Here is a 13,773-nt window from a genome sequence, read left to right as displayed (position 1 = left end):
AGTCTCCTCCACGAGGGACCCTGATCTGTTGGGCCTTCATTTCTCCCTCCCGCGTGGGACCCTGACACGCTGGCAGCCATCCGAAGGCAGGCGGTGGTGACTGTGTTGGGAGGAAGTGATTTGGAAGAACTGTGGAACAGAGAGCAAAGAGAACACAAAGAAGGCACACACCTTCTTGAGTCAAGTTTCTTTTTTTTTTTTTTTTTTCTATTTTTTGGGGGGGTGGGTAGAGGGAGAGAGAGAGATTTTGAAGCAGGTTCCTTGCCCAGCATTGAGCCTGACGCGACTGACACGGGGCTGTATCCCACAACCGTGAGATCATAACCTGAGCCGAAATTTAGAGTCGGGTGCTTAACTGAGCTTCCCAGGTGTCTCTGAGTTGGCTTTTTTTTTTTCTTATTATTAATCAAACCTTGTTGGCAGAGGCTTATTTAGAAGAAAATGCACGGTTTCGGGTTTGCAGACTGCTGAGGAGTGCCGTTCTGTGCCCATGGCCGACTCAAACGGTCTCCTGACGTCTCCCGACCGTGTTCCACCGCAGGTCTGTACGGTTACGAGACCAGTTCCGCCCCTGCTCCAGACTCGACCGTGGGATTCGTTAATCGTGCTCACTTCGATTGAGTGCTGCTTCTCTGTACCTCTTTTAACTGCCTCCTGATAATCCGGCCTTCGCTTGTTTTTGTCATAATGCCTCCCTTTGTCGCCCTGCCTTTTAGCTAACGAGTCGGGGGAGACGCCACTGGACATCGCCAGACGCCTCCGGCACGAGCACTGTGAGGAGCTGGTGAGTCTCCACCCGGTGTGGACGTGGCCAGGGGGCCCTTCCTGGGCCAGGAAGGGGCCCTGCCCTCTGCGAAGTGTGGACCCTAGAGGGGATAGCCAGGAGAAGGCACACCGGGGGGTCTTTCAAGAGGAGGTGGCCACCCCCTCGTAATGACACTTAGAACGCCAGTGGGCATTTGCTGGTTGGACATGTTGATGGTGGTCCTGGCGTTAATCTGGGGCAACAGGAGCAGAGATCCGGGGGCCACCGTGGCTTTGGCTCATCCCTGGAGTCGGGAAGCCACCGGCTCGTCCCTTCACAGCAGCATCCAGAGCTGGTGTTCTTACTCTGTTCCCCAACCCCGAATCTTCCAGATGGTTCTGCACCATCGTTTCCTGTCCTGTTCTAGATCAGACAGTGACAGTGCAGCTAGGGGGCAGAGCCCGTGGGCTCAGGCGGTAGGGCTCCACCACCATGACTCGGGAAGGCCGCACCAATGCCAACTGTCTCGCTGTTTCCTTGTTTGTGAAGTGGAGTCCGCTCTACCAGTTCACAAGGTTGTTGTGGGAATTAGTGTTGCACTCGGAAGCTCAACCAGTGCTCGGTAAAGAGAGCTATTCGTTGTAAATGTTACGGAAGTGTGGGATGAGTACCAGGTGCTATTCTAAGTAGTTGATATCCCCTAACTCGTTCAATCTTGATAGCCACCCATGACACGGTTTCTTCTGTTATCCCTATTTTACAGGTGAGGAAACAGACACAGAAGGGTTAAGTAACTTGCCCAAGGTCACACAGCTACTCTCTGGCTCTGGAGGAAATTAAGGGCTAACGTGCTAAGAAAGGGATTTGCTTCTCTCCCGTGTATCTAAAATGGAACTAGCTACCTGTTCCCTGAGAGTATTGTGAAAATAGTCATTCACATCCTTTTCTTTGGGGCATCATCTTTAGTGCTGGTCAAGAACGGTTGGGTTAACAGTGGAAACGTCCGTTCTCTGTTGAGTTTGCTCCTGTGTGTGGTTGTCAGCACCTACGGGCCGTCCTTGAGACCTCGAATAGCCCTTGTCTGCCCACCGCCCTGTACCGTTTACAGAACACGAAAGGGCGGTTACGAGGTTTGCGTTTCAAGGTCCTCTGTGAAATAGGGAGGGGAGTTTCAGCCGGCCTCACCCTGGGGTCTCTGCCTCCCCCACCCCGTGCCACCCAGGGCTGCTCGCCTCGCGTGCAGTGTCACTGACAGCCCTTTGTCCTCTCAGCTGACCCAGGCCTTATCTGGGAGGTTCAATTCCCACGTCCACGTCGAGTATGAGTGGCGGCTGCTCCACGAAGACCTGGATGAGAGCGATGACGACGTGGACGAGAAACTGCAGGTCAGTGCCCGGCCGAGGGACGCCAGGGGTGTCGTCGTGAGCTTTGTGGCAAGCGGGGTGGATCCTGGCTTCTAATCTGTGCACAGAGCTGTTTTGTAGAAGTGGAGTTTGCTTTTTGCCTCCGTTGATCTCAGTAGGTTTTTGGTTTCACCCTTCCCACAGCTGCCACCTGTCTCCCAGCTCTTAGGAACAAGGGAACATTCCTTGTGTCGTCATCATTAGCTGCCCACCGTTTGATCTGAGGGAAAGAAATGGGGGGGGCCATGGAGTCTAGTGGGTTTTAGAGGAAGTCCTTGCACTGTGCATGTGATAAAGAGCCAGGGGCCCCCAGTGTCGCGGGTCATGTCCACTCATCAGCCGTTAAAACCTTAACTAGAATCATTAAATGACCTTTAGAACTGTGGGTCCAACTTTTTCCTCTATTCGATGGGGTCACGGAAGCTTTGAGAGTCAAGAGAAGTTGACTCGGCCACAGTGAAGCTTAGTATTTAGAGACCAGCTTGGGGCCAGACTGAGGGCACTTGCCTCTGAGTCCAGCTCCCTGCTCATGGCACGCTGTCTTGCACACTTGGAGGGCTCCTGGCAGGGTACCTACCACCTTCACACAGGTCTCAGAGCTGAGTCAGACTCCAGCAGGCGGACTCCAGAGCCCACACTCCTAGCTGCTGTGAAATTAGTGGAAAATGCCATGTAAACTTCCCTTTTTTTATTTCTTATTTTTTTTAATTTTTTTTCAACGTTTATTTATTTTTGAGACAGAGAGAGACAGAGCATGAACAGGGGAGGGGCAGAGACAGAGGGAGACACAGAATCTGAAACAGGCTGCAGGCTCTGAGCGGTCAGCACAGAGCCCGACGCGGGGCTCGAACTCACGGGCCGTGAGATCATGACCTGAGCCGAAGTCCCGAAGTCGGATGCTTAACTGACCAAGCCACCCAGGCGCCCCTGAACTTTCCTTTTTTTAAAAAAAAAATGTTTTCTTTATTTTTGAGAGACAGCGAGCACACAAGTGGGGGAGGGACAGAGAGGGGAGGGACAGAGGATCTGAAGCAGGCTCTGTACTGACCCCAGAGAGCCCGTCTGATGCAAGGCTCAAACTCACAAACCTGAGATCATGACCTGAGCTGACGTCGGACACTTAACCGACTGAGCCACCCAGGTGTCCTCCACGTAAAATTTCGTATTGAATATTCTGATGTGCATTGAGCCTGTCTGATTACATGTATATACGGCATTTCCGAAATTTCCTTGACTTTCCTCGTTCATGGAGCCGTTAACATACCTGCTTGCTATGTCTTCAAATAAGAAACTTCTCCACTGAGTTAGGTATAAAACGGTATCAAAGTAAGGAGAGCTGACTAATGTTACACTTACCCACCTTAAAAAAAGATTGGACGCATCGGCCCCAGAGTGAGCACACACCTCCCATTCTTGCGTGAGCAGGACACGGCAGGTCCCATGGTCCAAACAGAAGTCTGACAGCAAGTGCTAACACTCATCTACCCACTCCCTGTTTCCAGCAGAGGTGGGTGTAGTTCATATAGCCATGGGCTTTGTTGAATTCAAAATATGTGTGAAGACCACTAGCCATCGAGTTCTGCATAGCTGAGCTGAGTTTGAGCCACTGGGTTGGCCAGAGCCTTGACTGGGCAGGTGGTCCTGTGAGGGGAAGTGGGGTATATCAGCCAGCAGTTTAACTGCTAAGCTGGCACTGTGCTAGAGAAGCAAAGTTCTACCCATTGAACAGAGGAGAAACAGGGTCAGCCAGGTTAAGATAGTTGCTGAAGATCATAGCTGTTACAATGAAACTGACGTTTAAAATGAATTAGATCTGAGTCACCCAAGTCGTGATTCCATGCACATGACTTTCAGACGGAGCTAGGGTTAGCAAACCAAAAGGGCCGGGTAGTAAATATTCAGGCCTTTGGGCCTGAACTGTCACCATCTTTTCTGCGCCTACTCAGCTCTGGCAGGGTGGCTTGAAAGCAACTGCAATTTGTAAATGACTAGGCATGGCTGTGTTCTAATAAACTTTATTTATAAAGCAGGTGGTGGCCCCCAGGCCGTGGTCTGCTGACCCTGAGTTAGAGGAATCTCAAGAGGTGCATTCATACTGGAAGAAACATTGACCTCCCCCGAATTCGCCACGTAGCTGTTGGGGATTGAGTGTAGCTGGGTCCTCAATGGAAAGCATGTGTACGAAGGGGAAATGCAATGAAAATGCAGATCTAGCTTAAATTAGCTCTGGCTAATAAGGATGAAATCGCCCGTGTTTTAAATCCTTCACAGAATGGAGATGTGTAAATTATAAATCATGGCTGTGTGTGTGTGTGTGTGTGTGTGTGTGTGTGTGTGTCTGTTAAGACACATGGTGAGAGTAACTCTTAAAGTCTTGCAGCTCTCACGTAATGGCTGAGAGCCAAAAAGGCACCGGGCCCAAGTAGCAGTGGTGTGCACGAGTAGCCTGGGCGCTGTGACCAGGGGCTCAGCGTGTGTGCATTTCGCCCTCTGCAGCCCAGTCCCAGTCGGCGAGAAGACCGGCCCGTCAGCTTCTACCAGCTGGGGTCCAGCCAGCTGCAGTCGAATGCCGCGTCTTTGGCCAGAGATGCCGCCAGCCTGGCCAAGGACAAGCAGAGGGGCTTTGTGCCCAGCATCTTGCAGAACGAGACGTACGGAGCCATCCTCAGTGGCAGCCCGCCGCCCTCCCAGCCCGCGGCCCCCAGCACGGCCAGCGCCCCCCCACTGCCCCCGCGGAACATTGCCAAAGGTACTAAACCGTCATAGCTCCCGCCGGCGCACGAAGGGCGTTGTTTGGTTTTCGCTTTGGGAAGTTTCTGGTTGCTTTGCCCCCTGCTCGATGACATGTGGGGTTTTGTGTCCTACGGTCATGGTGTTGACCTCCTCAAGGAGCTCTCCGGTCTTAGGATGCCGGATGGTGGTGGAGCCTCTGACTCTGTCCTTGTTCTGGGCAGAGGTGTGGCATTTGTGTCACTGGCAGTGCGCACGGACTCCACCAGGGCAGCCTGAGGCGGGTGGCTCAGCTCGTGACGCTGGTCCTGTGAGACCTTCCCGCAGACCTCCTTTCTGTTCTTTTCTGTCTGCTTTTACAGCTCACCACCCCTCCCTCTGCCTTAGTTCTGTCCTGTGTCATCATCCCTCCATTCCCCCCCGCCCCCGCCTGCCTTCAGCCAGCTTGTGATGCCTGGTACCTTCTATCTCTGCCAGCCCCATGAAATGAAGGATACAAAGACGCTGATTTGGGGAACGGTGCGCAACCTAATTGTAAAAATGCAAAATGATCCCCGTGGGTCCTGCCGGTGCCTTAAGTGCCAGAGCTTGCCGTGCTTGACGTTAGTTGTTCCGTCACAACACAATGAGTTGGACTTCCCAGATGCTGGTTTTTATTTTTATTAAAATGGAAACTGAGGTGCTCGCTTCGGCAGCACACACACTAACATTGGAATGATACAGAGAAGATTAGCACGGCCCCTGTGCCAGGATAACACGCAAAGTCATGAAGCGTTCCTTATTTTTAACAAGTAAGGGGCATAAGGAATCTACTCGTGAAATCATTGTTGCACTGTATGGTAACTAACTTGGATGTAACTCAAAAAAGTAAAATAAAAATAAATAAAAACTTTAGAAAATAAAAAGATTTTAAAACAGTAAAAAAAAAAATGGAAACTGAGGCCCCCAAAAGTTAGGTAATTTTCCCAGGACTGACGGCCAGCTGGCCATTCTGCTCCTTGAAGGCCGGTCCAGCAAGCAGCCGGCATAGCTGTGGGCTGGGGCTGCCCGACGCGGCCGGTGGCCTCCGGAGGGCTTCCCACGAGAAGGAGGGTGTGATGTCCCCGCCCCGCTGGAGGCTGCTGCCGGTCCACGTGGCATTTGTGCAACAGCTGCTCTCCGGGAGGGGGCGTGAGTGAGGGTTGTAGCCCTGGCAGGAGAGCGAGGATGGCAGCTGCCAGCACCTGGGTCGAGGCCACCCCCACCATGGCCCTGTCCCCAGCTCTCAGGGAGGCCCAGAGAAGGCTGAGGGGCCTGTCGTCTAGGTCACTGGAGCAGACCCCCGAGAGGAGAGCGGGTGCTGCCCAGGCAGGCCCCAGAAGCAGCCCACTTGCCCTCCCCCACAGAGCCTGTGCCCCCCTCATGCCCACACCCCTGGGCTTGTTGGGGCAATTCCTGAGCAGGAGAGAGGCCGCAAGGTCAGGCTTCTTGCACTGGCCGGGAGGGGCCCAGGGCAACCCACCATGGTCGGGTCCTTGTGGGGCCTCCTGTCTGCCCAGCCTCCTCCCACGCCCTGTGTACATGTATTCACTGTGCAAGGCTGCAGCTGCAATGATTTGGTCCCCTCCACCCCATTAGTGGCTTTTACTGACTTTGTGTGTCATTGGAGGAAAGACTATTTTGCTCTGTTGGTCATGCAAAAGGAATAAAAAACTGTTCATCTTTATTTTTTGCTCTCCTAAAGTCTTAGAGGCTTTGGGGTTTTTCATAGTTCCTTTTTCTGGCTATTCCTGTGGTTAGCTTCATGTTCTCCTTTGATGGTATACTGGCACTTCATCCCTATGACCCCCAAAGGGCCCCCTGGTTCTCGGTCTAGTGCACCCTGGTGCCCACATGACAGACAGAAAAGGGAGCCAACGTTGCGTGCCCTACCCGGGGACGGACCTCGTCCACCGCAGAAATGCCCTGCGTGGGGGTGCCTGTTTTCCACCCCAAGCCCAGGGCCCCACTTTGTGGGCCATGCACAGCCTCAGACACAGGGCCCCCCCCGTGTGCAGAGCTTTGTGGGGCAGAGGAGGGACTGTGACCTGGGCAGGTGCCGTCCCCCTGGTATGTCAGCCGAGCCTCCTTGGTGTCACCTGACATCTAGCCAGAAATGTTTGCAGGAGGTGGGGAGCCCTCACCTGTCTCTAGTTTGTACCCTTCTCTCCATGCGGTCCGAGGACAGGTGCTCCCCTGTGCGTGCACCCAGGGGAGGACTTGATGGATGGGTAGAGGCCAGCAGATGTTCTACAGGCTGGAGTGCAATGCTCAGGACATATGTCATTGTGGTTACTCATTTCCCTCCTCAAATGGTATTCATATTGGAGAAAGAAAATCCGTAAGATTGTGAAAACCAGCTGATAAGTTTCCCAGAAGCACCACTGTGTGTAGCAGTGTCCATCCTCCAGATACCAGAGACAAGAATTAAAAAAAAAAAAAAAATCAACATTCTATTGGTGGTCTTAATGCTATTCTAGAAGGGTCATATTTATCGTTTTTCTGAGAGAGAGGATCAATAATGCAGTGTTCTGTTTCTGTTTTTGTTCTGTGCCTGTGCGTGCATTCGTGTGTGTGTGTGCATGCCTGCGTGTGCATGTGCGTGCGTGTGCATGTGCGTGCGTGTGCAGTTCAGCCAGCCTCCTCCGCTAACGCCCTGTGGAAGACAAACTCTGTAAGTGTGGACGGTGTAAGCAGGCAGCGATCTTCGTCAGATCCGCCAGCTGTCCATCCACCGCTGCCCCCTCTTCGCGTGACATCTACCAGTACGTTTTTTCCTTTTTCCTTTCTTGCCAGTGGGCTTTTCGATCTGGATGGCTGGGGGGTGCTTTCGGCAGCCGCGAGGGGACAGCTGCGACGCTGCACGCCCGCAAGCCACTGCCGGGAGCCCAGCACTGTGTTCCCAGCCCTGGCCCCTCCGGCCGCCCTCCCCAGCTGCAGGCTCCTGTCTGTCCCGCACCCCATGCCAGGGGGGTGCTCGCACACTCTCCTCCTCTGTCTTCCCGAGCATTTCAGCAACATTTCCTCCTGTCACGCATGAGCCCGGGGCTTCATTTCCTTTGGCCACTTGGCGGTTCTCAATATTTGGGCACAGTCATTTGGATATAATCTGGCATGTGTTTTTCTTCAATGTCAACATGTAGGTGAAAGTCCCGGGACCTAGGGGAGGGGGCTGGAGAAGAGGAAAATCTTTCCTGGAGCAGTGAGGCAAGCCCTGGATGCAGGCCCTGAGCCTGTCTCGTCCCTGCTCTGCTGGGCTGGCAGGGGGAGGGGTCCTGGCACCTCGGGGCCCACACTGGGAGCACGGACTTCCCCCAGGTTTTCCCCTGCAGTTTTTAAGCTAAGGCAGGAGAAACCGAACCCCAGCTGCAGTAAAGTGCCATGTGCACGTGCACTGGTGGCACTGGAAGGCTCCTTGGGTGTCCCCGTCCTGTCCTGAGGACAGTTAACTGCCTCAGCGAGGACCCTGGATATTTGGGGACAGCACTAGTGTTTGTCCGAGAGGGGAAAGCGGGGAGAGGAGCCAAGGGCTCGAGGCCCAACTGCCCGTCTCACCAACTTTCTGACCTTAGGGGAAAGCACGTCACCTCTCTGATCCTCAGCCTCCCAAGTCTTTGCCCTGCCCTCCGCACAGACTGTGGAGTCTTCACAGAGTGAGCACTTTAGGGCGGTCTCACAGTGACCTGCTGGAAGCCTGGTGAAATGTGCAGGGCCCACAGGGGCGGCTGAGGCAGAAAGAGGATTGGCCCAGGAAGGCCCGGCCCCAGACTTGAGCCTCCCCCCTGCTGTCTCTCCAGGTCTCAGGGTGGACAGCACAAAACTGTGGTGGCGTCCCCACAGGGACTTCCAACGGGGAAGGTACAGGCTCATAGAGGCATTTTAACCCCGACTTGAGGCTCGGAAGGACTCCCTGCCAATACTGCTTAATAAAAACCTGCAATGAAAAGAGGCTTTTGTTCTTATGAAATCACCATAGAAAAAAGGAAGCCCTTATCAGAGGAGCCTTGGGTGAGAAGGCTGGGGACGTGAGGAAGTCTGACAATCTGTGTGGCTCTCCTTTTCTTTCCACAGATCCCCTGGCTCCCACGCCGCCCCCTCCGGTAGCAAAAACGCCCAGTGTGATCGAAGCCTTGGGCCAGCCGAGCAAGTCTGCCCAGCCTGGGATCCCGCTGAGCAAAGCCCCGCCCCCGCCCCTGCCACCCCAGCCGCCCAGCCGCCTCCCGCAGAAGAGGCCTGCTCCCGGGTAACCGCCTGTCTCCATGTGGCCCGCGGGGCCTGGCCAAACTGCCATCCTGGCTTCTTGCGTTCAAGGAGCTTCCAAGTGGCAGTGGCCCCAATCCTTCGTCTGAAATTTCCATGCAGACATTTGAAATTTCCAGTGCTTCTACTCTAACGTTTGAGTACCGGTGTCACCTGATGAATTCATCAGGCTTAAGCGTCTTAAAAATAATTTATCAACATTATTAAGCTAAAAATTTTCATACAAACGTATGTCTTCTATCCACATGACGAGTGTAGGTTTCTGTGTAGCACAGGCACTGGATTTGGGGGAACGAAGGTCCTCGAGACGCTGGGCCTGTAGCTTCAGTTTGTTGCTCGCAAGGTTATCTTACTCGTATGCATCCTCCACAATGTGGGCATATATTTCCTACAGACGAGGATGTTCTCCTGCATAAGCACACTACAACCAGCACGATCAGAAAGCTAACACAGTGGGGCACCTGGTTGGCTCAGACAGTAGAGCGTGCGACTCTTGATCTCGGGGTTGTGAGTTCGAGCCCCATGTTGGGTGTAGAGATTACTTAAAAATAAAATCTTTAAAAAAGAAAGTTAACATAGACACATTAGTACCTTCCAGTTCTTAAAACCCATACCGGGTTTGCCACTTACCCAAAGGTTTGTCCTTTTCCACAGAGGGATCCAGTTCATGGTTTCCAGCTGGATCCTTATAGTGAAAGATGGTTTTCTTTTAGCGGCAGTGATACTTAGAAGCCAAGGTCCGAATACTGTGTGTGCTCATTGCTCTTGGGGTATCCTTGCTCCCAGGCAGGCCCTCTGAGTGGTCAGAACTGGGGACACACACATGTACGTACGTAGGTGTATATCTGTGCGTATCTGTATTTATAAACACATTTATCTCTGTGTTTCTATTTCTGGTCAAAATCCATGAGTTCACACTATCTCCCATTTCAGTTGTAGTAACAAACCACACCAAGACTTACTGACGTGGGACACAACCATTGTACTCTGCTACCAGACTCTGTCAGGAATTTGGATCAGCATCGTGAAGTTAGCTTATCTGGTCTCCACAATATCTGAAGCCCTAGCTGGGAAGACTCAAGGCCAGGGATGGTCCAACACAGAGAGTGACTCACGGGCTGAGGCTCGTGTCATCTCTCCAGCCCACACGTCTGGTGGTTGATGCTGGCTATCAGCTGGGGCCGTTGGCTAGAAAGCTTGCACGTATGTGGCCTCTGCATGTGGCGAGGGCTTCCTCGAATCATGGCGACTGGGCCCAAGAACAAGTCCCAAGAGACAGGCCCAGCCCTGGAAAATGGCAGGTTGTCACTTCTGTCATGTGTCACTGGTCAAACAGTGGCAGATCCCAGACTCAGGGTTGGCGTGGGGATGGTAGCACAGGGTGGTGTAGACTCCAGCTCTCAGGAAAGGGTTTGGGGGCAGTGTTCTCAAAGCACCACAGGGTCTATTCTAATCTCCTTTTCTGGGCTCCTTACTCCCTTTTCCGGTGATGAGAAATCTGGCTTCTACGTTGACGATCAATACCCCCATGAAGCCAGTCTCCCGTCTCTGCCTCCACCTCCTCCTCTCCCTGCTGAGATCTGGGGCCCCACATGGAGACCATCTTCACCCTACTGGGGCTCTCACTGCCCCGCCAAGCACCCTCCTCCGTCCCACTCAGGCGCACCCCTCAGGCCTCCTGTCCCTGCCGAGGCTCCGACTCCCCAGGATGGGCCTTTTTTCGTCCCTGCCACCAGGTAGATGATGGAGCCTTTCAGGATATAAACTACCTCCTTCAGTTCTGAGAAATTTCATTGATTTTTTTTTTTTACTGTCTTAATTTCTGTTTTCTCTGTTCTTTTATTTATTTATTTATTTTTATTTATGTTTACTTTTGAGAGAGAGGGAGAGAACGCAAGCAGGGGAGAGGCAGAGAAAGAGGGGGACAGAGGATCTGAAGCCGGCTCTGTACTGACAGTAGAGAGCCCGACGCAGGGCTCAGACTCACGAACCATGAGACCGTGACCTGAGCTGAAGTCGGACACTTAACTGACCAAGCCACCCAGGTGCCCCTCTTTTCTTGCTTGTAATGTAATTCCTGTTACTCAGATGTCAGACTCCGTTGGCTTTTCCTCTACATGTATCGTCTTTTCTTTTTCATTCGGGTAAGCTGATAGCTCTGTCAGCCTGCCCCTGAATCTCCGTGGTTTAACAGCTGGAAGTTGACTTCTTACACAAAATTGAGCGCCCATATTCTTGCTTGTGCAGCAGCCCCAAGGGGCGAGTCAGAGACCCAGACCCTTTCTACTTCTGAACCCTGTTCCTAGGGTTATTTCCTGAGGAAGAGACCGGCGAAGGGTGCCTTTGACCAGAGCCAGTCCCATGGCTCCACCTGGAGGCCGGGGCTGGAAGTGCAGCTCTGCTCCGTGGAGGGACCGCTCTCTGCCACCTGTGGCTTCCATTTCTGCATTGCTTGCTTGCTTTTTAAGTCTGCCTTCTGGGAGATTTCCTTCATGTCATCTTCCAGTTCTTTCATTGAATTTTTTTGTTTCGGCTGTCATATAATTTTCAAGTTAATAGTATCCTTTTTGTTTCATGAAATCATTTTCTCTTGTCTCAGATTATTAATGATGGTTATAGGGATGGAGGGGGAGTTGTTTAGTTTAGCTTTTGCTTTTCTGCATGGTTTGTTTCTTCCCTGTCCATTGTCTTTGTTTTCGTTTCTGTTATGTTAGAGGCTTTTCCTCATAGATCTGGTGTTTTCTGCCCAAAAGTTGCCACTGCAGCTGAGGCATTAAAACCAACTGCAGGGCTCCCTGGGTGGCTCCGTCGGTCAAGCCTACGACTCTTGATTTCATCTCAGGTCATGATCTCATGGTTTGTGGGATCAAGTCCCACATCAGGCTCTGCGCTGACCGTTCGGAGCCTGCTTGGGATTCTCTCTCTCTCTCTCTCTCTCTCTCTCTCTCTCTCTAAATAAACATTTGAAAAAACCTGATTGCAAACTGCACCCTCATGTGCAGAGTCCAGTGTGGACTTCGCTGTGGAGGGTCTCACTCGGCAGTTTTTACTTAGTCCCCCTTTTTGTAAAGATGCCCCCAACAATCACACTGGTACCCCCAAGTTCAGATACCCTCTATTCTCCCCTCTCTGAGAATAGAAGCTTCTGGTCTTCAATGGGTTGAGGTAGGGTAGTTGCTCAGGGTTGGTCTGGGAATCCGGGGATTCAGTAGCTCCTTGAGCAGATTTTGAGCCAATCCTTGTGTTTATTGCCATGCCTTATGCCCCCTCCCACGGGCTCATAAGCCTTGGGGGCTTGTGCACAGATGGGGGTCCTTCAGGGCTTCCTTACTGCGTGAGGGTTCTCCCTCTTCAGATGAGCTGGCGTGGTTAGGATTCTTCCCTCCTGTGGCCACTTCCAAAATGTTTCCTCTTCAGTTCTCTTTGTCTTGTTGGTTTAAGCTTGTTCCCTTTCTTTCCGTCTGTCTTTCTTTTTCCCTTTCTTTCTTTCTTTCTTTCTTTCTCTTGCTCTTTCTCTTTTCTTTTCTTTTCTTTTCTTTTCTTTTCTTTTCTTTTTTTGTCTCTTTTTTCTTTTCTTTCTCAGAGAGGGAGAGAGAGACTCTTAAGCAGGCTCCATGCTCAGTTTGGAGCCCAACTCAGGGCTTGATCTCACAAACTGCTGTCACAACCTGAGCTGAGATCAAGAGTCAGACGCTTCACCGACTGAGCCACCCACGCACGCCTGGTTCAAGTTTTTTCTTTCTTTTTTTTAAATTTTTTTAAATGTTTTTATTTCTTTTTGAGACAGAGAGAGACAGAGCATGAGCAGGGGAGGAGCAGAGAGAGAGGGAGACACAGAATCCGAAACAGGTTCCAGGCTCTGAGCTGTCAGCACAGAGCCCAACGTGGGGCTCGAACTCACAGACCGTGAGATCATGACCTGAGACGAAGTCGGACGCCCAACTGACTGAGCCTCCCAGGCGCCCCTCAAGTTTTTTCTAATTGTTTTCCTTGAGAGAAAGTGGAAGTAAATGTATTTCAGTCTTTTTTTTTTTTTTTTAAGTTTATTTATTTTGAGAGAGAAGGCACAAGCAGGGGAGGGGCAGAGAGAAAGGACCGAGTGAGAATGTGGAGTCCAGTGCTCAAACTCAAACTCAGGAACTTCGAGATCATGACCTGAGCCGAAGTCAGACACTTAACCGACTGAGCCACCCAGGCACCCCTCAGACCTACTTTTTTAACCAGAAGCCTCTCAGAACTTCTTTAACGCTGCCTTGTAAGATCTCTTCCGAAACTAGAATGTGAACATCCTTGCCTTCCTATTCCAGGCAGCACATATGCAGTCTCATGAGTTACCGAGTTATGCAGTGGGGAATACACTCTCACGTCTACCCTCCGTGGCCACAGGCCGAGCTTCTCTGCATTAGGGTCTGTGCCCGCTTCTGTTTGCCCCCCTCTTGCCCTGTAGCTCCTGCATACTTGCTCTTTCTGAGCTGTTCTTTGAGACACCGAATCCCGTGTTGAACTTCTAGATGAGCACCAGTCGGCTGCCAGCCGTCACCCGGCGGTTCTGAGAACGGGGTGTATTGGTCGCTAATGCAGGGTCCTGGGCACGGTCTTTCTGGGGGCTCTGAGGCC

The 13,773-nt window shown here is 52.1% G+C and overlaps 1 protein-coding gene and 1 non-coding gene across 5 annotated transcripts in view; both read left to right on the top strand.

The window, feature by feature from the left end:
- The window catches only part of ASAP2 (ArfGAP with SH3 domain, ankyrin repeat and PH domain 2), a 171,365-nt gene that overhangs the window by 153,121 nt on the left and 4,471 nt on the right, over positions 1–13,773 (top strand). For 2 of the 4 annotated variants that reach the window (XM_042933706.1, XM_042933705.1), the window contains exons 20-24: positions 717–784; positions 2,017–2,130; positions 4,645–4,897; positions 7,527–7,661; positions 8,968–9,139. In XM_042933706.1, coding sequence (XP_042789640.1) covers positions 717–784; positions 2,017–2,130; positions 4,645–4,897; positions 7,527–7,661; positions 8,968–9,139 — 742 coding nt within the window. The remainder of the gene's footprint in view (positions 1–716; positions 785–2,016; positions 2,131–4,644; positions 4,898–7,526; positions 7,662–8,967; positions 9,140–13,773) is intronic. The other 2 variants (XM_042933708.1, XM_042933707.1) reach the window with 1 other exon arrangement.
- On the top strand, positions 5,558–5,664 carry LOC122216799. Its single transcript, XR_006201125.1, has one exon. It is a non-coding gene; the product is annotated as a U6 spliceosomal RNA (small nuclear RNA).

Source organism: Panthera leo, chromosome A3 (genome assembly GCF_018350215.1).
Source record: "Panthera leo isolate Ple1 chromosome A3, P.leo_Ple1_pat1.1, whole genome shotgun sequence".
Lineage (NCBI taxonomy): Eukaryota > Metazoa > Chordata > Mammalia > Carnivora > Felidae > Panthera > Panthera leo.
Note: the sequence above shows the minus strand (reverse complement) of the source record. Positions and strands in the feature narration are given on the sequence as shown.